This window comes from Rana temporaria, chromosome 12 (assembly GCF_905171775.1).
Source record: "Rana temporaria chromosome 12, aRanTem1.1, whole genome shotgun sequence".
NCBI classification, from domain to species: domain Eukaryota; kingdom Metazoa; phylum Chordata; class Amphibia; order Anura; family Ranidae; genus Rana; species Rana temporaria.
The window spans coordinates 125324568-125350500 of NC_053500.1; the positions used below are offsets into that span (position 1 = coordinate 125324568).

At 43.7% G+C, this 25933-nt stretch overlaps 1 protein-coding gene across 1 annotated transcript in view; it reads left to right on the forward strand.

Annotated features, from left to right (window-relative positions):
• Positions 1 to 25933, forward strand: part of TGM2 (transglutaminase 2) — an 80216-nt gene that overhangs the window by 16542 nt on the left and 37741 nt on the right. Inside the window, exons 2-5 of the mRNA XM_040330564.1 lie at positions 1307 to 1486; positions 10876 to 11118; positions 13492 to 13610; positions 25061 to 25189. Of these exons, the coding sequence (XP_040186498.1) occupies positions 1307 to 1486; positions 10876 to 11118; positions 13492 to 13610; positions 25061 to 25189 (671 nt within the window). The remainder of the gene's footprint in view (positions 1 to 1306; positions 1487 to 10875; positions 11119 to 13491; positions 13611 to 25060; positions 25190 to 25933) is intronic.

Sequence of the window (25933 nt, forward strand, 5' to 3'; positions counted from 1 at the left end):
AAGAAGGCCACCAGAGTCACATGGGGTGCCAGCATCCAGTCAGCTAGCTTCCCCAGTAACCCAATGAACCATAGAGGAACCATGTACTTCTCCCTCTGCAATGCTGCTGCAGTTCAGCGCCACCTGCAGTGGAGAAAGTAGACTGCTCCTGCCTGATGTAAGATAAATGCCAGTACAAAGAAGTTATTTCCAGCCACCGATCAGATTACAATCTGGTTGAATGTGATTGGGGATGTAGGATGTTACCCAGCACAGTCTTCAAGGTGTACACTCCCAGTGCTGTCTGGATTTCGGGCTGCCGGAGGATTAACAGATTACGCTGAAGACCAATTGTGTGAACTTTCTGACCTAAAGACAATTGCAGAGTTGGCAACATTAATAAATCACTGACTGGAGTTGCTCATTAAATAAGAAGTTAGCATTCCAGCGATTTGAGATCCCCCTGAGAGATTTCCAGACATTATGCATTCCAAAAATTGTAATATTCAATTCATTTTAGCTAACTATCGAAACTGTTAAGGCTTATACAGTATACATTTTAATTCAATGACTTTGAAATAAAATACAGCATTTTCTTTTAATATACTGTTTACTGTGTGTGTGTATAGTGTTGATATAGATATAGATATAGTATGTACAGTATTTGTGGGTGGACACCATCTAGATTACAGTTCTTATTCATGCAACCTGGCCATCCCCAGGATAGAAAAACACAAATAGGGTTGCGGCACAGAATGCTTTTATTGATAATCAAACATGTCCAGCTTGGACGTTGTATATATTTCATGAGCAATAAAGTCTCTCTGTGCCACAAATCCTTTTTGTCTTTTTTTTAATTTATTTTTTCTTACTGGAAAACCAGAATGTCTATTATGCCTATTTTATATACTGAGGCCTAGATTCTTAAAGACTTACGACGACGTATCTCCAGATACGCCATCGTAAGTCCGAATGGCCACCGTCGTATCTATGCGCCTGATTAATAGAATCAGTTACGCATAGATTTGGCCAAGATACGAGCGGCCTAAGTCGCATATTTACGCTGGCCGCTAGGTGGCGCTTCCGTTGATTTCCGCGTTGAATATGCAAATGAGCTAGATACACCGATTCACGAACGTACGTGCGCCTGTCGCATTTAGTTACGCCGTTTACGTAAGACATACGCCGGCGTTAAGATAAAGCCTATCAAAGCCTATAGCAAGATGTACCTATCATGCTATATTAGGAGGGTGCTACATGCATAGAATACTTCATGCTGCTATGGAGTATGTTTGTATTTACTTACATGATTCTTCTTCTCTTTTAGCTTTGTACCTGGAGAACAGTGACCTGGACTGTGGCACCAATAATCGCAATCACCACACTGGAGATATTGGTTGTCAGAATCTGGTTGTCCGCAGGGGCCAGGCCTTTGAAATCAAGCTGCAATTTTCTCCCCGGGGATATGAAGAAGGAGTGGACCAGCTGAGTCTCATTGTTCAGACAGGTATTATACTTTTTATGATTTCCATATGTGAAATGTATCATGGTACAGGAAACAGACATATCTTCAAGAAGGACACAGATCACATTAACCACTTAAGACCCGGACCTTTAGACAGCTAAAGGACCCGGCCAGTTTTTGCGATTCGGCACTGCGTCGCTTTAACTGACAATTGCTCGGTCGTGCAACGTGGCTCCCAAACAAAGTTGGCGTCCTTTTTTTCCCACAAATAGAGCTTTCTTTTGGTGGTATTTGATCAGCTTTTTCTAGCTGTCTGTGGCCTTAATGGAGATTTGTCTCTCAATTGCTGTCCAGATGACTGTGTTGTCACCAGGATAGGAAGCACAGAAAAAAATCTCTACATCAAGGCCTCAGACAGCATTAGAAATCTACCAGAAATTCAATTCTTTTCCCTCTCTACCCAAAGCTAAAATATGTCCGGAGTTGTACTTTTAGTGCCCGTTCACACCACAAAAACGTCCTCCAGATCCGTTCCGCATGCGTTTCTGCAAATTGAGCTGTCTGTCTAAGGTGGCACTCATGGAGGGGCAGCACTGATGCTGAAGCGTCCACATGAAAAAATCACAAGCTTGTTGTAAGGTTATACGCCCTAATGTATGGCTGCATCCAAGAGCCCTTAGAAGTAGATTTGAAAGACAATAGGAAAACCATCCCAGCGTGCCAATGCGTTTGTGTAGCACTACCCCCGCAGGAGCTGCAGGGTATATTTTGGGTGGCACGTTACCTCTATATTCTCGCTGTCCAGGGTGAAAGGAGAGTCCAAAGAATTTCAGTGTCCACACACAATGTACCTCTTTTCTCTTTGGGTTTATTTAGGAGAACTTTAGTATAAAAGAAGTTGGATGGGTGGAAGGGTAGGTAGGTTCAGGTGCACAGTCACAAATAAGGAAACACTCCTGTTTCCAGCAAGCAGTTCTCGTTGCCACTCTAGCCAGAGTGGGTGTTGCTCACCCAGATAGGTCCCTCTCGCTGGCCTAGCAGCCGGGATGGCACACAAAATAAAGTACAGTCTCTGCACCAGACCTTCCTTTCTTGATGAGACACTTTGGTCCAGATTCCTCTGCCACAGGATTCAGCACCCGGATCTCTTTAGTTTTGCTTCACTAGAACTTTTAGATCTGACAGGCGACACTGTCAGGCCTCTCGGTGTACGGTGCATCCTTAGATGAAGTTTCCAGGCCTACTCCCTCTTGCATGGTCGTTGCCAGGATAGGTCTTCCCCTGGCTTCCTTCATCAAGTGGCTTCCTCCCGCAGGACGAACAGCACAGGATCACCTCTGCAGTACAGGCCCCAGCCAGACAACTGGGCCCACCAAACGAAGCCACAGCCCTGGCCAACATGGTCCCTGAGTTAGGATTCACAATATGCATCTCAGGCCAGGCGGGCCACGAGGCACGAACGGACGGACCCCGCACCAATGGTGCCTGTCCCTTAAGTACCCCAGCATGCACAGCAGGGCGACCACTCCCACTGATTCGTTGCTGAGGGGGACACTCAATGTACCATGACCTGGCTGCTGCCACCCTTGGCCTGGGGTGGTATCAACACTCCCAGGCGATCAATGGTGGATACTCCCAGCACAGCCATGGCTAGAACAGAGGCTAAATTGTCCTTAATCATTCTGGTCTGAGCCAAATAACAACTCCGACCCCCATTAAATTTAAAGCAGCGCCTGATCATCAGAAGCAGGGCGCTACATTTGTTTGCCAGGTATGCAAAATAAAGGGATTTTCATTCATCTCTTAGGGTTTGTTCACATGAGCGGCCAGGGGACTCAACCGCCTGATTTTACTGTCCCTTGACCTCCAGGGCATGCAGCCGCTCAGGGCTGTGCACATTCCTTGCTTAATGGCCACAGCAAAAATTAAAGCGGTATGTTGCTTTTGGTAACTGATCCATTCAAGTAATGCTACGGTGCAGTGGGCTGGCATTTTGTGGGTAAAAACAGGCAGTGAAGAGGTGACATATTGCCTCCTTAGCATCTATCAAGCACCTAAAAAAAAAAAAAAAAAAAAAAAAAAATCCATCGCTGATCGCTGATCGCGGATTGCTTTTCGCACGTATCAGCAATCCTTTACTTTATTCTCAGAGGTGGAATTCTAGTTATTTGTGGATAATCCCAATGTGGTTACTGATTGATCCAGCTGTATACATGTGTCTTAGTGTTTGTGTACACAGAACGAGGATAGGGAGCGGTTCCTGTCCGCAGCTTTTCATTTTCTTATCTCAGGTCACAACACAATGAGAGGAAGCAGAGAGACGCTGCGCCTTATCACCAGCTTTAAATCTAATGACAGTACACCTAATTTGACGCACAGAACTCCCTCTACTATGGTGAAATCCAACTAGCGTACCTCTAATTTTTTCTACAGGGCATTAGCTAATTTTGGTGACAGGTAGAGTCAGATTATTGGAGAGGCATTCTGGGTACTATATAAATAAAGTGTAATAAATAAAGTGTAATTTAAAGCTTTTTCAAAATATATGCATACAGAAAAATGAAAGATTAACCTGATAATCCAGGGCTGCTAGTCACATGTTAACACTGGCTATATTTATAGAACTGAGCATTTCTTCCCCCGGGCCATACAATCCTCCCACTTGGGTGGATGGAATAGGTGAAATCTTGGAATGTGGGAGACGTGCCAGGAACAGGGTGATGAATCAGGAGATCCTGTCTGTGAGCATGATGAATACGCCTGAAAAAATACAGATGCAAAAATGTTGATAGTGATGGTGCCAAACTATTGTTTCTTATTAGAGGAACTGAACTATGAATGCTGTGCCAAAAAAAAAAAAACACTATTACCTGTGGTCTCCCCCCCCCAGCTGAACTTTTCCCCCAATCGTGACCTGCCATGCCTTGATCCTCACTGTGTCTCAATGCTGAGGTGGCCATCTTGGTAGAAGCAGGGCTTTGCTTCCTCACGTTAGAGCCTCCAGCAAGAGCCTCCAGCAACCATGTCAGTAGTTGTTTATCATCCTCATTGTACCATACAGGGTTAATGTTCCTGTATGGTATGCAATGATGCTGAGGCTTTGGGTTGAGGAGGAGAGCAGTGTGGCTGGCTGAAACATGGAAATAAAAGTGGTAATTTCCCCCCAGCAGTGCAAGGGTGGACTTTTCCCTTTCCTGGAGGTGGGCTGTATTCTGTATGTCTCTTTATACTCGTGACAATATCAGGAATATACTGGGACTTTTCAGGTTCTACATAGAAAGTATTCCACATTATTAAAAATAATATTTTTTAATAAGATATGGTGTGTGTGTGTGGAATGCATCCATGCTTCCAGGGGGGGGGGCAATTGACCCCCCTTGCCCTATGGAGCGGACTCCCATGTGCCAGATGTTTACACCAATAACTGGGAGGTATCTGAAAGGGTTCTCAGATTTTCATCAATGTTCTTTTTCAAATTTCATTGACGTTTTTTATTCCGTGCTTCAAAACATATGTATACAAAAAGAAAACTGCGCTGGAAGAAATAAATAAACTACAGCTGCAACTTAAGTGAGATGCACATGAAAATTAATATAAAAAGATAATAAGCTGCACTTTTTACAGTGATACATTAACCTAATTAACAAGCGGTGTTACTCTAAAGTAAGTCCCAAAAACTTAATTGAATGAATAAACAAAACGGTGTTACTCTAAAGTAAGTCCCAAATTCTGAAATATGAACTCAAAAAGAGTCCTCCAAAAGGTAACACATTCCTCCAATGGAAGTAAACAAATCCCAACAGTGAGGTGATAATAATGTGACTTGCAAGTAAATCCACAACCATACAGGTCCTTTTCCTCCAGTTGTCAGATCAAACCAAAGGTGCAGTCAGCAGTCAATCAGGAAGTTGGTTTGTGGCACGATCAGCGAATCCATACATGATGAAAGAAGCGAAACAAGTCGCCATAGGTAAAAAAGGAGTCTGCGTATACAAAATAGCAATAAAAATATGGCTGGACAATAATACGAACGGCCGTACAAACGGAACGTATACAACGCGGTGACGTTGGCACGTCGCTACCCCTACGCTATTCGTCACAAGATTAGTGACGAAACGCGTAGGGGGAGCAGTGTGCAGACGTTGGTTGTATACGTTCTGTTTGTACGGGCGTTTATCTGATGACTGTGGGTTCCTCAACATATACAGTGGGGATCGAAAGTTTGGGCACCCCAGGTAAAAATTTGTATTAATGTGCATAACGAAGCCAAGGAAAGATGGAAAAATCTCCAAAAGGCATCAAATTACAGATTAGACATTCTTATAATATGTCAAAAAAAGTTAGATCTAATTTAAATGATTTACACTTTCAAAATTACAGAAAACAAAAAAATGGTGTCTGCAAAAGTTTGGGCACCCTGCAGAATTTATAGCATGCACTGCCCCCTTTGCAAAGCTGAGACCTGCCAGTGTCATGGATTGTTCTCAATCATCGTCTGGGAAGACCAGGTGATGTCAATCTCAAAGGTTTTAAATGCCCAGACTCATCTGACCTTGCCCCAACAATCAGCACCATGGGTTCTTCTAAGCAGTTGTCTAGAAAACTGAAACTGAAAATAGTTGACTCTCACAAAGCTGGAGAAGGCTGTAAGAAGATAGCAAAGCATTTTCAAATGTCAATATCCTTTGTTCGGAGCTCTATTTAAAATTCCTTTTCTCTAATGCCCCATACACACGATTGGATTTTCCGTTGGAATTCCACTCAAGCTTGGCCTGCATACATACGGTCAAACAAAAGTTCTCTGAACTTTCGACCGTCAAGAATGCGGTGACATACAACACTACGACGAGCCGAGAAAATGAAGTTTAATGCTTCTCGGCATGCGTCGGAATTGCCACAGACGATCGGATTTTCCAATAGGAATTTTTTCCATCTGAAAATTTGAGAACCATCTCTCAATCTTTTGCTGGCGGAAATTCCGACAGCAAAAGTGCGATGGAGCATACACGGTCGGAATTTCCGTTCAAAATCTCACATCAGACTTTTGCTGTCGAAATTTCCAATCGTGTGGACGGGGCATATGGGGTTTGATCATATTTTCAGAAAACACTTTCAATGGTATGCTCAACCTTCTGAGCGGTATTCCCGAGTCTGACTCGGGGTGAGATTTTTTGTCTGCTATCGGTATCCCCAAGCCAGACTCGGGCTCGCCTCGCTGCAGCCACAGACAAAGTTACTTACCTTGTCCCTGGATCCAGCGATGCCACCGCGCTGTGTGAGCGAGCGGGACCTCCTCGCTCGATTCACACAGTGCCTCTGTGTGCCGCCGATCTCCGTTCCCTGCGACGTTACGACGCACGGGAGCGGAGAACGGCGCCAAATTAAAAAAAGTAAACAAACACAATACATACAGTATACTGTAATCTTATAGATTACAGTACTGTATGTAAAAAATACACACCCCCCTTGTCCCTAGTGGTCTGTCCAGTGTCCTACATGTTCTTTTATATAATAAAAACTGTTCTTTCTCCCTGCAAACTGTAGATTGTCCATAGCAACCAAAAGTGTCCCTTTATGTCAAAAATGGTTTTAGAGCAGCTAGAAAACAGCGATAATAAATGATAATCACTTGCAGAATTGTGCGATAGCGATTTGTGGGGAAATTCGTCATAAAAAAATAAAAGTAATGACAGCGACAATTCTGCAACTGAGCAAATTTCAGTGATTTTGAGTTGATTACATTATTGAATAATTTTTATTTTTATTATATTATTATTTGTTATAATTTATTATATTATAATTTATAATTTTGTTTTAAAAAAAATGTCATACCCGGGATGCCTACTAGACTCTTGTTTGGTCAGATTTAAGTGAGTCATTCCTAAGAATTGCAGGCCTACAGTATAAAACGCCAAATTTCCTTGCAAATAATTGTACCGCTTTCAGCACCTTTTTTCTGAAATAATCATACCGCCAGGGAGGTTAAGAGACCAATAGGGAGCAAATAGAAGTCGATTGTTAGACTTTATGTATACTTTAATGGTGCTCATCTACCATGAAATTTGCTGCTACTAATACTGGTTTCAAATTGGAAATTTTTTAACAGATCTGGCCGCATGTAAAATAAAGAAAGTCAAGTTTAGCCCTTGATATTCCTCTCCTCAGCTAGCCCCGAGGGCCTGGAAAATATAATTGATAATTTGAACATGCTGATTACACATATCATTGATGCTCATTTGTTTATTTGTGTAGCAGCAAGAAAATTAATGTTATATCGTTCCATTTCTTAATTGCCTTACACATCCTACAAAACTAATTACTGCAATTTCTTAAACACCCTGCAGCCCACCACCTGTGACTCACAATATTTCATGCTTTTAATATATAATACTATAACGTGCAGAATGGTTTATTTTTTATTTTAATTTCTGCCAATGACGCCATTGGTGAGACTGATAGTGTGTGTTGGGCAACTGTCTTGGGAAATAACATTCAAAGGAATGTAGATTAAAGTTTTCAATTGCATGTTTTTAGTGATTTCAACAGTTCCTCATTCTAAAAATATACCATGATCATTAGACCTTCTTTAACCATTTCAGCCCTGGAAGGATTTACCCACTTCCTGACCAGGCCATTTTTTTTGCGATACAGCACTGCCTCGCTATAACTCACAATTGCGCGGTCGTGCGACGTGGTTCCCAAACAAAATTGATGTCCTTTTTCTCCCACAAATGGAGATTTCTTTTGGTGGTATTTGATCACCTCTGAGTTTTTTTTATTTTTTTGCTATATAAAAAAAAAAGCGTAAAAAAATTATATATATATATATATATATATATATATATATATATATATATTTACGCTTTTTTTTTTTTATAGAGCAAATATATATATATATATATATATATATATATATATATATATATATATATATATATTTATATTTATTTATTTATTTAATTTTTTGTCCAGTCCTCAGCCTTTTCTCCCCATGTTCCTGCAGTCGTGGATCTTTCGACATCATCAAGTATAATGCAGAGCCCTCAGTCTGGCACTGAACATGAGGACACCAAAAGGACATTCCACAATCTGGAGCATAGGGAGGAAGATTTGAGTGCCAGCTGTCTGGGAAACAGGGTAGCAGATAAGTAAAACTGCTTTTTCTGGTACCCTACCCAACACTGTATCCTGGCCTAGGCCAACAAGGCCCAGGCGTAGGGCAGCACTTTGCAGGGGGGCAGCACGGAAAGAGTCCCTGCCGGCTTGTGCTACACTGTTAGCCCAGTCCGCCCCCATAAGACGCTACACTGAGAGGCAAATTAGTCTAGTTCCCCCATAAAGCAGCCACACTGCTTCCATTATGCAGGCAGCCGGCATTTCGCAACCGTGGGGGGGGGGGCACTGCTTCTAATTTTGACTGTCCTATCATCCTGGACCACAAACCTTCCTCATTGTGCTATGTTTCTGCTGCACCATTGGCATGGTTTAATCGTCTTAATCCTCTTGTCCGAGGATGAAAGAATGTCCGTGATAGGCGGAACACTAAACACAGTGGGGCAGATTCATCAATAGATACGCCGGCGGATCTCCTGATCCGCCGTCGTATCTGTGAGACCCGACGGTCGGATCTGTGAGATCCGACGGTCGGAGCTATGCGACTGATTCATAAGTTCATAAGTTCCGCATAGATCTCCCTTAGATCCGACTGGTGTAAGTGACTTACACCAGTCGAATCTTAGGCTGTAATCTCCCGCCGGCCGCTAGGTGTCGTCGCTATTTTTTACACGTCGCATATGCAAATGAGGAAAACCGCCGATTCATGTCCGTACGCCCGCCCGTCGCTCTTTTTCTACGTCGTTTGCATTCGGCTTTTTCCGGCGGATAGCTACCCCTGTTAATATGAGGGGTAGCTAATGTTAAGTATGGCCGCCGTTCCCGCGCCAAGATTCAACATTTTTACGTCGTTTGCGTAAGGAATCCCGATGGCCGCAATTGACGTACCCGCCGCTAACAATGACGTCCTAGCGACGTCATTTGGAGCATGCGCACTGGGCTTTTTCACGGCGGCGCATGCGCAGTTAAATCGGTGCGGGAACGCGCCTGATTTAAATTGTACACTCCCCCTAGCCGCGGAATTTGCATTCCGCCGGGGGGAGTTAGGATCCGACGGTGCAGTTTGCGAGGCAAGTGCTTGGTGAATCATGCACTAAGCCTCGCTAAATTGCACCGGCGGATCGTAAACCAGGTAGATCTAGCGGATCTAAAGATCCGCAGATCTACATGAATCCGGCCCAGTGTCTGCTGGGAAACTGCGTGTTCCACCTATCACGGAACAGAACGAGGAGGAGGCGCGACTTTTCAAGAATGGCCGCCTGCCATCTGACTCTGCAGTGCACCATAATCAGATAAACAGAACGAGGAGGAGGCACGACTTTTCCACAATGGTTGCCCGCCATCTGACTCTGCACCATAATCAGGTACACAGTTAGGAGTAGGGTGACCGCATTTTGCAGGTCTGTCCCGGGCACCTTCATTCCAGGACAATACATTGTCCTGGAATGAAACTGACACAGCTACCCCCTGGGCCAAACTGATGCTGTCGGCATGAGATCTGGGATTTTTTTTCCCAATCTCATGCTTTCCAGCCTGGAGGAGAGATGTGGGGTCTTATTGATTTTTAGATCTCTCCATAAAGAGGACCTGACACTATAGATTCCTATTACAAGGGATGTTTACATTCCTTGTAATAGGAATAAAAGTGATGAAAAAAAATTAAATTGTAAAAAAAAAAGTGCAAAAATAAAAAAAAATGAAGTAAAATAAAAAAATTAAAACGCCCCTGTCCCTGGTAGCTCGCACTCAGAAGCGAACACACATTTAAGTCCCGCCCACATATATAAAAACACCATTTAAACCACACATGTGAGGTCTCGGCGTGTGTGTTAGAGCGCAAGCAACAATTCTAGCACTAGACCTCTAACTCTAAACTGGTAACCGGTAAAAAAAATTAGGCGCCTCCTATGGAGATTTTTAAGTGCCAAAGTTTGGCGCCATTTAATAAGTTTGTGCAATTTTAAAGCGTGACATGTTAGGTATCTATTTACTCGGCGTATCATCATCTTTCACATTATACAAAAAAATTGGGCTAACTTTACTCTTTTGTTGTTTTTTAATTCATGAAATTGTTTTTTTTTTCAAAAAAAAGGCACTTGAAAAATGATTGCGCAAATACTGTGCGAGATAAAAAGTTGCAATGACCGCCATTTTTTTCCCTAGGGTGTCTGCTAATATATAATGTTTGGGGGTCCTGAGTAATTTTCTTGCAAAAAAATTATGATTTTTTACATGTAGGAGAGGAGTGCCAGAATTGGCCTGGTATGGAAGTGGTTACATTTTCTTGTCTTTACTTATTAATATTTTCTGTTCCCTAGGGCCCCAACCATCCGAGGAATCTGGCACAGAAGCTCACTTCAAGGTTTCCGATGCGCTGGAGGATGGAGTATGGAGTGCTGCAGTGGTCAGCAGTGAAGGAGACTCCCTTGTTCTTTCCATCCGCTCCCCGCCTGATGCCCGCATTGGGCACTACAGCCTCACTTTGGAGACCTCTAACGGAACTGAGGAGAATTCCTGCAGTGTTGGGGAATTATATCTAATTTTTAACCCATGGTGCCCAGGTAAGTGAGTTAAGTTCAAACTCGCAAGTATGAAACTTTTGGGTGATGTATACATTACAAAGTACATTTAAGATCTCGTACACACGACCGAACATGTCCGCGGACCAGTTTCAGCAGACATGTTCGGTCGTGTGTACGGCCTAGCGGACAAATGTCCGGCGGATCGGACAGGTTTCCAGCGGACAAATGTTTCTTAGCATGCTAAGCAACATGTCCGCTGGAAGCCTGTCCGTCGGACATGTTCGGTCGTCTGTACGACTCACCGGACATGTCCGCTCGGCCGAAAGCCCTCGCATGCGTCGAAGTGATTCGACGCATGCGTGGAAGCATTGACCTTCCAGGGTCGCGCACGTCGCCGCGTCATTGTCGCGGCACGTCACTGCGTTTGTTTTCCGCGGGGACCGAACGCTTCCGTATCGTACTTGATTCAGAGCATGCGTGGAATTTTGTGCGTCGGAATTGTCCACACACAATCTGAATTTACGAGAACGGATTTTGTTGTCGGAAAATTTGAGAACCAGCTCTCAAATTTTTGTTGTCCGAAATTCCGACAGCAAATGTCCGATGGAGCCTAGACACGGTCGGAATTTTCGACCAAAAGCTCCCATCGAAGATTTGTTGTCGGAATTTCTGATCGTCTGTACGCGGCATTAGAGAAGTAGATCTCAAAATTTTAATAGGATCCTAAGAGCAAAACATGGCTCATGCCGTTAAAATACATAATCTATTCAGAGACTGATAGGTCCCCTTTCTCAAGGTGATAGACCAAAGAAAAAGGGGACCCGTGTGTCCCCAAAACCTCAATTTTTTTTTCATGAGCTAAATTTTGCTATTGAGATCTCAGTAAAAATTTGAGATCTACTCCACTCTTCTTGGGTGCTGCCCATTTTTGTCTATGGATTTACACATTATGGGCCAGATTCAGGTAGGGAGCGCGTAACTCTGTGCGGGCGTAGCGTATCGTATTTACACCACGCCTCCGCAACTTTGATAGGCAAGTGCATTATTCACAAAGCACTTGCTCCGTAAGTTGCGGCGGCGTAGCGTAAATTGGCCGGCGTAAGCCCGCCTAATTCAAATGTGTAAGATTTGGGCGTGTTTTATGTAAAATCATCGTGACCCCACGTAAATGACGCTTTTTACGAACGACGCATGCACCGTCCGTGAATGTATCCCAGTGCGCATGCTCCAAATTAACCCGCAAATAGTCAATGCTTTCGACGTGAACGTAAATTACGCACAGCCCTATTCGCGAATGACTTACGCAAACGACGTAATCGACGGAAAATTCGATGCTGGCCCGACGTCCATACTTAAAGCGGGGGTTCACCCAAAAATACATTTTTAACATTACATTCAGCCGAGTTGTCCTAATGACAATTGGCTGTTTTTTTTTGTCTCTCCGACCGTCGCATACTACGCGTCACGAGTTGCCGAAAGAAGCCGAACGTCGGTGCGGCTCTATACCGTGCCTGCGCACCGACGTTCGGCTTCTTTCGGCAACTCGTGAGGCGCAGTATGCGACGGTCGGAAGCCTGTCAATCAGATAGGAACGCCCAGTCCCGCAGAAGACATACCCGGAAGCGGCGGTGAAAATAAGGTATGTTCGGGAAAAATAAATAAAAAAACAGCCGATTGTCATTAGGACAACTCGGCTGAATGTAATGTTAAAAATTTATTTTTTGGGTGAACCTCCACTTTAACATTGGCTACGCCTCATATAGCAGGGGTAACTTTACGCTGGAAAAAGCCTTACGTAAACGGCATATCTGTACTGCGACGGCCCGGCGTACGTTCGTGAATAGGCGTATCTAGCTGATTTACATATTCAACCCGTGGCTAGAGGAAATTGGAAGGCATCATCTAAGGCCTGCTTGAATGATACTCCCAATTATAGCACAATAAAGCAGAAACCAAATTACAACAGGAGGGCAGCCCCGTGCCGTTCATTTTTATAATTTTTTAGTCCTAACCAGGTACACAGGAAACCAAAAACAATTTTGGCATCTAAGTGGGAAATCGGTTTTGTGTCCCCATTTACGATTTATGAAATTCAGAAACTAATAACAGTGATATTTCCAACTGTGTGCTTTGTGCTATTTTTCAATATGTTTTTTATTTTTTTTTATGAAATTTTTATTTTATTGCTTTGTAAGTCATACAAAAAAATGTTGTGTTTCACAAGCCGCTAACATCTGTATTGCCTACATGTGCTCTCCCGTGATATTATTCTCCCAGCTGTTCTTCGCTCCCACAAATTCCCATTCAATTTATTTTAAGCATGCTGATTTGTTTGACATTTATGTTAAGGTCACTGTAATAGGAATTGTGCCAGGGTCCTTCATTCGGTGTAATTCTATCTCCATTTCTTAGAGGACTCCGTATATCTAGAGCATGAAGAGGAACGCATGGAATATATTCAGTGTCAGTATGGGATCGTCTTCCAAGGCACCAAAGACTCTATTGACCCTGTTCCTTGGAACTTCGGACAGGTACATTCCTGGGATGCTTTTCTTTATGTTGCATTATGTTTTTTTTTTTTTTCGTAAATGGGCTTCCGGGAAAAGACAAATCCTTGGGCTGGATTCAGGTAGATTTGCGCTTTTTTTACGAAGGCCCCCGCAAATTTACTGCGCTGCCCTTGATTCACGGAGCAGTAGCTTCGTAAATTGCGTGGGCGCGCCGGCAAAATGCCCAGCGTAAGCGTTCGCAATTTAAATGATCCCGTAGGGGGCGGGAATCATTTAAATTAGGCGCGTTCCCGCGCCGATCGTAAAGCGCATGCTCCGTCGGGAAACTTTCCCGACGTGCATTGCGGCAAATGACGTCGCAAGGACGTCATTTGCTTCAAAGTGAACGTGAATGGCGTCCAGCGCCATTCACGAATCACTTACGCAAACTACGTAAATTTGAAATTTCGCGACGCGGGAACGACGGGTATACGTAACATTAGCTGCCCCTGCTAATAGCAGCCTTACGCGAAAAACGCCGTACGGAAACGACGTAAACTGCGTACGCAGGGCTCGCGCAACGTTGTGAATCGGCGTTAGTATGCAATTTGCAAACTATACGCTGAGCACAACGGGGACGCCACCTAGCGGCCATCGCAAGAATGCAGCCTAAGATATGCGGGCATAAGAGCCTTATGCCGCGCAGATCTTAGGCTGCAGTCGGCGTAACGAGGTTCCTGAATCAGGAGCATTCGTTACGCCGGGGCAACTAAGCAATTGCGCTGCGTAACTATGGTTACACAGGCGCAATTGCTTCTTGAATCCGGGTCATTGTTTTTTTTAAAGCAGGATTCTGGCAACAAAAAATTGTGATAGAATGAGAAAGGTTTAGAACCTTGTCAGTTCTTGGATTGCAGTGTTTGCCCCTTTGGGGAGATTTCCTCCACTTCCTGTTGTGGTGATATGACAGGAAATCAGTGAAAACCATCCCAAAGCCAGGAGAAAGCCAACCTTTGGAAATTGTCACTGGAATACACCTCCATGGGAAGATATCCCTACCACTTGTTCAGTGGATTTCCCCACCACTACTGTTTTAAAGGCCAAGGGCCAGATTCTCGTAGAACTGCGGCGGCGTAACGTATCCCGTTTACGTTACACCGCCGCAAGTTTTCAGCGTAAGTGCTTGATTCACAAAGCACTTACCTGTAAACTTGCGGCGGTGTATCGTAAACACGTCTGGCGCAAGCCTGCCTAATTCAAATGGGTGTGTACCATATAAATTAGGCGCGCTCCCGCGCCGAACGTTCTGCGCATGCTCCGTTCGCAATTTTCCCGACGTGCTTTGCGCGAAATTACGGCGCCCCGACGTGTTTGTGAATGGCGACGTGCGTAACGTACTTACGCCGAAATTTTTTTTTTCAATTCAAAGCGGGAACGACGGCCATACTTTACCATGGCTCGTTACGCCGCCGCAATTCTACGTGAATCTGGCCCAATGAGATTATCCAACGGGAATTGTGTGATGAAAGGCTGTTTTCGGAAGATCCGACCGTTTGTACGCTCCATCAGACAATTGTTGCCGGATTTTCCGCCAACAAATGTGGGATAGCGCGCTTTAAAACTGTCCGCCGACAAATGTGTGTTGATGGATTATCCGATCGTGTGTACAGAAGTCCCTCGGGCAAAACTCCAAAGTACAAACACGCATGCTCAGATACAATGCTCACCATAACTAAACGTTAGCAGAATTTGCCCAAAGGGTGGCGCTCATTGGGGTGAGCAGCCTATTGCATTAGGGTGTGCACCCCAAGTCTCAAACACACACTACTGATCGCTCACTATGTTTATTCAGAAAGGGAAGGGGTCAGTAAATTACATATTTACCGACCCCCTTCCCCAGGGCTCAAGTCCTGCGGGAACGCGTGGGAACGGAGTTCCTGCAGTTTTTTTACAGCAGGAACGCAGTTCCCTTTGCAGGACTAGAGCAGCCGAGCCGCCCGAGCCAATCCTTCACTAAGTGGCGATGCCCAGCTCAAGTCACTGTCAGGGGCAGGCGAACCTTAGTAATCCTTTATGTTACTGGCCGCTTCCTGTATATGGATTCATCGGGTAGTGTGCGGGTTTTCCGTCACTTCCTCGATGCCGCAAAGTCTCCTGGGAACTTTTGTCATTGTTCCCAGGAGACATTACGGAGGTCTGCCGCGAGTTATCGTGGGATTTAGAAAGAACTTGCTTAAAGTGGATCGAAAAAAAAAAAAAAAACATGAAGTTTAGTTAATATGCATATGAGCATATACATTTTTTTTTTTTGGTGGGGGAGTGGATCTTGGGTGGGAGTTCCCCTACTTCTTTCCCCAGGACTTGACCCCTGCCCTTCCCCCATTCATCCTAAAACATCCCGCAGCATCAGCCGCTGGGAGAGGAGAGGAGGGAAGCCAGCAGCGGGGGGGGGGAGCCAGGGCAGTAGGGGGAATCTGTGCTGCACAGGGTGATTAGGGTGTGCCTGGGCACACCCTGTGTGCACACCTATGGTGGCGCTAAAGAGCTGAAAAACCACGTAGTTTTGTGTTTGTTGGCTGACAATTCTTTGCGCTTTGTATGCAAGACAAGTTCACGGCCAACGCCCTTCGGAACAAAAGTCCTACGCTTTGTCAGCAGAAAATCCGATTGTGTGCACCAGGCATAACAAGGGTCGCCAGGACAGAGAGGAGGACCTAGCAGAGACGGCAATTAAAACATGAAAGTTGTACTAGTGTTTCCCCACTCTAAAGTGTAAATATGTCTGGAGATTTTCTTTCAAACTCCCTATTCTTAGCTGTAGTGTAGTAGGAGACTGTAGGACTCGCGCCCTTCTAGTGACAGTTGTACCCCTTCCGACGTTCCTTATCTCGCCAGCGCAGACTGGCCAATCCCTCCTCTGCCTATCCTCCTGTGTTCAGATCTTCTCAGGACACCTCGCAGTGCTGAAGCTCATCAGGAACACTCAGACGTTGGTGTCACGCCATAAAGAGACAACTATGCTTAATGCCATAAAAGGTTTTGGATAAAAGGAGTCATCACATTACTCAGGGGAACAGGAAAAATAACAATGAAATAAAGCCTATTCATCTCAGTGAGGGAGTGCTGACTTTTTACACAGTGCAAAGTACCATTATCAGAGTTTAGTAACTTATTAACCCATAAGAATAAATATTCCACTAACATGACTACTGTAAGGGATCGGTCACAGCGGTGCGAAAAAACCCGCGCTCCAAGCGTGTTTCCCCATACTCAAAAATTACTTGGTGTGCCATCTGCTACTGGTGTCAACATATTCCTAACAAAACCAAAAAACGAATGCAGATCGCAAATTATGTGCTTCTGCCTGCACAGGATCACCTGGTACTGGCCGTGCCCCCCACCCAAAAAAAAAAATATATATATATATTTTTTTTTTTTTTAGTTTTGAGTCTCAGACCCCGAGCAAGCATGCAGCCAATGAATAGAGAAAGGTCAGAATTCCTCATCAGTGGCCCATAAAGTACAAGAACAGAACAGGGGCGGACTGACAACTCATGCCCCCCCCCGGGCAATAGGAGATTATGGGGCCCCCAGGCAATAGATTATGGGGCCACACCGTATACACACACACACATACATACAGTATACATACACAGTATACACACATACAGTATACATACACAGTATACACACACTGTATGTGTATTCTGTGTGTATGTATACTGTGTGTGTATGTGTGTTGTGTGTATGTATACTGTGTATGTATACTGTGTGTGTATGTGTATTCTGTGTGTATGTATACTGTGTGTGTATGTGTATTCTGTGTGTATGTATACTGTGTGTGTATGTGTATTCTGTGTGTATGTATACTCACACAGTATACATACACACAGAATACACATACACACATACAGTATACATACACAGTGTATACACACACACACACAGTATACACACACACACACAGTATACACACACACACACAGTATACACACACATACACAGTATACACACACATACATACAGTATACATACACAGTATACACACACACACACACACACACACACATACAGTATACATACACAGTATTCACACTGTATGTGTATTCTGTGTGTATGTATACTGTGTGTGTATGTGTATTCTGTGTGTATGTATACTGTGTGTGTATGTGTATTCTGTGTGTATGTATACTGTGTGTGTATGTGTATTCTGTGTGTATGTATACTGTGTGTGTATGTGTATTCTGTGTGTATGTATACTGTGTGTGTGTATGTGTATTCTGTGTGTATGTATACTGTGTGTGTATGTGTATTCTGTGTGTATGTATACTGTGTGTGTATGTGTATTCTGTGTGTATGTATACTCACACAGTATACATACACACAGAATACACATACACACATACAGTATACATACACACAGTATACACACACACAGTATACACACACACACACAGTATACACACACATACACACAGTATATACACACACACAGTATACACATACCTCCCAACTGTCCCTGATTTCGATGGACTGTCCCTGATTTGGAGCAATGTCCCTCTGTCCCTCATTCTCCTCATTTGTCCCTCATTTTGGTCTGATCTATATAGATGTATATAAAATGCACTTTTTATCTATAAAAAAGTTTTTCCCGCGCTAAACCTTTCATCTGATTTCTAAACTGCTGCATTTGTAAATTCCAAAAGCCAATATAAAGAAATAGTAGTGGTAAAAAAAAGCACTTATGGGTTTAACCAATCTTATTTTTTGTACAATTCTCCTATAAGGGGGCGTGGCAAGGGGTGTGTCCTATGCCTACATACTTTTGCTGATAGGTGTCCCTCATTCCCATCTCAGAAAGTTGGGAGGTATGTATACATACACACAGAATACACACACACACACACACACACACACACACACAGTATACATACACAAAGAGCTGGACTTTATCCAGACCGGCCCACTTTAAGTTTGCAAACCAGCACAAAAACATTCTATAAACTATGCGCAATTGTGCAAAAAAAAACATAAGTAGCATAACATAAGGAGTCCTCACTCACCTCTTTTATTATTTCACTTATTCTCCTCTGGATTTTTCTCATCCTTCTAACATCACTGCATGAAGTGGAGGGCGAGCTGCGCAGCCGTTTCTTTGACAGGCTGTCACTGAAACCGGCCCACTGAGCCATCGGCCCACCAGGAAACTCCCTGTAGTCCCTATGGCCAGTAGATGCCTGCATACACACAAAATACACACACACACACACACACACTGAAAAGGTACTGGAGAGGCGGGGCAGCTATAATCTTGGGATTTTTTTTTAAACACAGATTTTTACATACTGTCCCTGGTTTTACTGAGGTTGGCAACCCTGATGGGGGCCCCCTAGTGGCATGGGCATGCCCGAATGATCAGTCCACCTCTGGAACAGAACACAAGCGTCTCAGCATTTTTAAAAGTCAACAATAGCAGTCTTTTTTTAAAGTATCTAAAGCCTTTTTTTTTTTTTTTTTTGATAGAGCATGATTACAGTCCAGTCATTTTTTGGATGGAGAATGATTACAGTCCAGTCATTTCGTGTGTGCTTGTATCCCATTGGAGAGATTTCTTTTAATTTCCTGTCACAGAGACAGAATAGGAAGTGAGGAAATTCTTCTAAAGTGACAGGAAGTCCCCACAGGTCACCAGATCAGGTGTCTACATTCATTGTTCATCACCTCCTTTTCACCTTTATAACTGTACACATTTCCTTACATTATGGGATTGCATAAGAGAAGCTGTCAGACTTGGACCTCTTAAGCTGCTGAGTGTTCAAGCTGTGTAAACAAGGAGATGGTTCACGTCTCAATGAAGAAAAAGCACATGTACCAACTTGTGTACAGAATTCCAGAATGTTTGCTTTCCTGTAAATTCGCAAAGACTTACAGCTACTTTCTGTAGTGATTATCGGTTGCAATGCACAGCATATCGCTTCTTGGAAAATTGTGGGAATATTGCAAAAGTTTGACAAACCTTTATGCCGCGTACACACGATCATTTTTCGGCATGAAAAAAAAAACTTTGTCTTTCAGCATGTCCAAAAAACGACGCTTATCCAACTTCATCATTAAAAACGATGTTGCCCACACACCATCGTTTTTGAAAAATGATGAACAAAGCGCGGTGACGTACAACACGTACGACGGCACTCTGAAGGGGAAGTTCTATTCGCCATTGGGCTGCTTTTAGCTGATTCCGTGTTAGTAAAAGACGATTTGCGCTTTTTTTTATGTTACAGCGTGATGAATGTGCTTACTCCATTATGAACGGTAGTTTTACCAGAACGAGCGCTCCCGTCTCATAACTCGCTTCTGGGCATGCGTGGGTTTAAAATGTCGTTTTAGCCCACACACGATCATTTTTAACACAAAAAAATACATTTTAAAAACGACTTAAAAAAATGCAGCATGTTCGAGTTTTTTTTTGTCGTTTTTCAGAAGCCGAAAAACAATGTGAAGCCCACACACGATCATTTTAAATTACGTTTTTAAAAACTTTGTTTTTTTTCATACCGAAAAATTATCGTGTGTACGCGGCATAAGAGATACACACAGTTCAGTGTGTTGGTTTGAAGAGAACCTGTGAGTACATACAAAGGGGAGCAGCCATAGCAGACTTGTTTTTTAAAAAGACCCTGGCACCAGATCATTATCCGCTTGCTTACCGGCACTTTCACCCCCTTCCTGACCAGACCAATTTTTAGATTTCAGAGCTGTTGCACTGTGAATGACAATTGCGCGGTCATGCAACGCTGTACTCAAACAACATTTTTCCTTCTTTTTTTTTTTTTTTTTGGGACAGATAGAGATTTCTTTTGGTGGTATTTATTCACCACTCTTTTTTTATTTTTTGGTAAACAAAGACCACAATTTTGAGATTCTGTTATACAATTTTCTAAATAACGAATTTTTCTCTTTTATTGATGTACACTGATGAGGCTGCACTGATGGGCCCTGATGAGGCAGTGCTCAATGTGAGCCCACGCTGTAGCCGTCTTTCGGCTATAGTACGGACGGGATAAGGTTAGGGAGGAGGGAGCAACAGATGAGTGCCCTTTGCCATCCTAGACTAAAAGAAGCACATTCCCTTTTTTTTTTTTTTCAAATATAATTTTTATTAATGCCCAACATGGGCTAAGACCAATAGGTACAAACATACATAAAGGGACAATAAAAAAAAGAAGGAACGAAGGAGGGGGGGGGGGGGGTCACGTTCTCAAAATCATCACGAGGAGGGAGGAAGAAGTCAGGGTTCATGTACATTCCCATACAATTTTGTTGCATATCTATCGAGAAATACCCCTGTGAATCCCCATACATTTCCTTCTTTTAGGCATATTTTTTACCTTTTTTACCTGTAAAAGCCTCCTGGGTTTATACCACCAGAAGACCCTTTTCTGCTGGGCGTTGCCATGTTTGATGTGATGTCAGCAGCCTCAGATTTTGCGCTCTAGTGAGACTTTATAGAGACTCTAATGCCCCGTACACACCATCACTTTATGTGATGAAAAAAAACGACGTTTTTAAAAACGTCACTTTAAATGACCGTGTGTGGGGGAAAACGTTGTTTTATATCTTGTAAAAAACGACCAAAAAAAATTGAAGCATGCTTCAATTTTATGTGTCGTTTTTCAAAACGTAGTTTTTTACTTCACAGAAATTGACCGTGTGTAGCAAAAAACGTCGTTTTAAAAGACGTTTTTACACCCGCGCATGCCCAGAAGCGAGCTTCAATGGAAAAAGTGGTGAGAACGTAACCTCGCTTTGCTAGAACATTGTGAGAAAAACGATGGTGTGTAGGCAACTTCGTCTTTGAAAATTGATGTTTCAAAAACGTCGTTTTTTACTTCACAGAAAATGTTGTTTTTTTTCATCACATAAAGTGATGGTGTGTACGGGGCATTAGAAAGAAAAATGTCCCACCCTTGGTGTCAGTAGTAGGAATAGTGCCACCGTTGGTGTCCGTAGTAATAGTGCACATCTTGGTGTCGGCACATTGCCTCACCATTGGTGTCTGCAGAAAGAATAGTGCCTCATTGTTGGTATCAGTAGAAGTAATGGCATCCCATCATTGGTATCAATGGAAGAAATTGTACCCCATGACTTGTTGGTGCCAATGAGAAGAATAGTGCTCCAAAATTGAGTAAATGGGAGGAATAGTGCTCCATTATGATGTCACTGGTTGAAATTGTGCTCCATTGTTGGAGTCAGTAGGAGGAATAGTGGATGAAATAGTGTCACTGGATGAAATGGTGCTTGATCATTAGCATCAGTGGGAGGAATAGTGCTCGATTATTAGCATCGGTGGGAGGAATAGTGCTCGATCATTGGCATCGGTGGGAGGAATAGTGCTTGATCATTGGAATCGGTGGGAGGAATAGTGCTCGATAATTAGCATCAGTGGGAGGAATAGTGCTCGATCATTGGCATCGGTGGGAGGAATAGTGCTCGATCATTGGCATCGGTGGGAGGAATAGTGCTCGATCATTGGCATCAGTGGGAGGAATAGTGCTCGATCATTAGCATCAGTGGGAGGAATAGTGCTCGATCATTAGCGTCAGTGGGAGGAATAGTGCTCGATCATTGGCATCGGTGGGAGGAATAGTGCTCGATCATTAGCATCAGTGGGAGGAATAGTGCTCGATCATTAGCATCGGTGGGAGGAATAGTGCTCGATCATTGGCATCAGTGGGAGGAATAGTGCTCGATCATTGGCATCAGTGGGAGGAATAGTGCTCGATCATTGGCATCAGTGGGAGGAATAGTGCTCGATCATTAGCATCAGTGGGAGGAATAGTGCTCGATCATTGGCATCGGTGGGAGGAATAGTGCTTGATCATTAGCATCGGTGGGAGGAATAGTGCTCGATCATTGGCATCGGTGGGAGGAATAGTGCTCGATCATTGGCATCAGTGGGAGGAATAGTGCTCAATCATTAGCGTTGGTGGGAGGAATAGTGCTCAATCATTAGCATCAGTGGGAGGAATAGTGCTCGATCAGTGGGAGGAATAGTGCTCGATCATTGGCATCGGTGGGGGGAATAGTGCTCGATCATTGGCATCGGTGGGAGGAATAGTGTTCGATCATTGGCATCGGTGGGAGGAATAGTGCTCGATCATTGGCATCGGTGGGAGGAATAGTGCTCGATCATTGGCATCGATGGGAGGAATAGTGCTCGATCATTGGCATCGGTGGGAGGAATAGTGCTCGATCATTGGCATCGATGGGAGGAATAGTGCTCGATCATTGGCATCGATGGGAGGAATAGTGCTCGATCATTAGCGTCGGTGGGAGGAATAGTGCTCGATCATTGGCATCAGTGGGAGGAATAGTGCTCGATCATTAGCATCAGTGGGAGGAATAGTGCTCGATCATTAGCGTCAGTGGGAGGAATAGTGCGCGATCATTGGCATCGGTGGGTGGAATAGTGCTCGATCATTAGCGTCAGTGGGAGGAATAGTGCGCGATCATTGGCATCGGTGGGTGGAATAGTGCTCGATCATTGGCATCGGTGGGAGGAATAGTGCTCGATCATTAGCGTCGGTGGGAGGAATAGTGCTCGGTCATTAGCGTCAGTGGGAGGAATAATTCCCCATGGGCCGGTTAAGGGCATGCAAAGGGCCGCATCCATCCTGCATACTTGTTCAGATCAGGCATGCACTAGTTAGTGAGGCCAGGATCAGGACGACAGCCTGCAAACATATATCTTTTAATAGCAAGTCAGCAGCGGCAGGTCCAATATCTGTTCTCACAGATTCACTTTAAACATTACAATCTCATCCATAGAGTCATGCAGGGTAGAGTTTCAGTCTAATTAAAAAGCAAGATATTGCTTTAGAACAAGGAACTCACGATGTTTAACTACTGGGGGGCAAATTATACTGTCGCAGTAACTAGCCCCTAGTGGATTCTCCAGAACAATACATGAAAGGATTTCAGAGAAAGAAAACAGGAAGTTCCGCTCTCGGCAATGCACTGGGTGTCTTGGGACAGGAAGTCAAAGGAAATCTTCCAACAGGGCCACCCACTGCAATAAAAAACCTGACTGAGATTCCTACCCTTGTGCATTCTATAAAAATGAAAGAAAAATTACTGTATTTTGTATTTAATAGAAGTACACTTGTATATATATCTTGTAAATAAAGAATATCTTATTTTAACCCTTCTATATCCTTTACTACAGACTTTGGATTAGGCTGCAGGGAGACGGCTTCTCCATTGAGGCCTACGGAGAAAAGCCATGTGGTGGGGTCCATTAGCTTGAGAAGGTCACTGAAAAACAGCCATAGTCGTCATAGACAGTGGCAAACACATGGATAATCTGAAGTCTGTAATAGAGGAGGATGTAGTAGAGAGGAAGGGCAAAGAGAGGACTGGTGAAATGTTATAAAATATGGTTATGCGTTCAATTAAGTAAAATTATATTTTGCTACAATGGGCTGCTGCAGAAAGTTTATTTTAATATAATGGATACAAAGTGCAGTTTAAAAGGAATCTGTCCAGACTGAAATGGAAGCCGCTATTGCTGAGATAATCAGGGGGTCAGAGGTCACCTAAAGATTCTGAACCTTGCACACTGTCTCCTATCTTCAAAGAGTACGGTGGGTGAAGTAGGGTCATACGTAAGCTTGTACAGCTATGAGAACAAATAATTGTATAAACCATGGATGTCCACAGGTAGGGGCTAGGGGGGCAAGCGCCCCCCCCCCCCCGGAATCAGGGATCAGCAAGGTGTCCGCCATAGGCGTGCGCACAGGTTGTGCCCAGGCACGTACACCCTGATCACCAGAGCGCAGAGTGTCGGGTGCTGGAACGCTCTCCATGTACCAGCACCCAGCACAGGAAGGAAGATTGCAATGTGGGCGGCAGCCGGCAGGGCTTTTCATTATCTGATGTTAAGACAGCACTGGTCTCTAGCATCAGGAGTCAGCACACACAAAACTCTTCCTGCTCTCCCAGCTCTGCATATACCACAGAGGAAGGGCGGGTTATCCACAGCCCCTCAAGCCTGCAGCGTGCATCAACAGGAGCCTGACCTGCCACTGAGTTCTAGGCAATTCTCTTCTGTGGGGGGAAGAGAGCTCTGTGGGGGGATTGGGTATGCATACTGGTATAGCACACGCTTGGATTCTGCACCCTGTACATAGCATACGCTTGGAATCTGCACCCTGAACATAGCACACGCTGGGATTCTGCACGACATTTTTAAAAGGGGGCGGAGCATGGGTAACCTTAAAATGATGCCCCACCCCCCCCTGAAAAAATTCTGCGGACGCCTATGGTATAAACCCAATTGTGACTGGTTCTCTTTAAAGGGTAACTGCAGTTTCAGAATAAAGGCACACTTGCATAGGTTCTGCTGTGCCTGCCCTGATCTTGCCATATATAATGCATTCAGGGTGCTATTAACTTTTATTGTTAATGGAAGGAATTTTTATTTTTTTCTCCAGTTTGAAGATGGAATCCTGGAAATCTGTTTCACATTGTTAGACTCCAACCCCAGGTACCAGAAAGACCCCATCAAGGACTGTTCCCGGAGGAATAATCCAGTTTACATCAGTCGTGTCGTCAGTGCAATGGTGAGTATCAGATATTTTGTAAAGAGAAGATTTGGTATATTTTTATATTTTAAGTGTGCTACTTTTACATACTATAATTGTGACATTTTACATTGCATGTCATACATATGAAACCATAGACCATAAAAAAAATTATATATATATATATATATATTTAACTTTTTTTTTCTTATTTATACTTATATTTTTATATATATATATATATATATATATATATATATATATATATATATATATATATATATATATGATTGTCATCTCCTAATAAGGAGTGCACGGGCACCGCCCCCCCCCCCCCCTATCCATGCATCTGGCCCCTAATCTACATGCTTGACCATGCATTCCAATAGGCTTTTTTTTTTTTAAGCACAGAGGCTCTAATGGGCTTCAAAATAGGGTGGGCTCGGGGTGCGCTCTGAGCCCACCCAATTGTGTGACACTAGCAAATGAATATTCGCTATTGTCACACTGATTCTCCTCCTGACCAATCAGGAAGTGGGTTTGAGACCCGTTTCCCGATTTGGCCAAAACGCTGGCTGGCAGGAGGAGACGCAGGGGAAACCGGTTGCTTATAGGGAAGCCAGGGACTGTAGGTTGGGCTTCAGTTAGCTGTTACAATCAACATAAAATTCTTGGAGAATTATAATCCACTGGCTCTCATAATAGGATCTCATTATGTTGTAGCTCTTATAGGACAAACGCCTAGCATGGTGACACCTTCTAAGATTTGCTCATGATCCTACA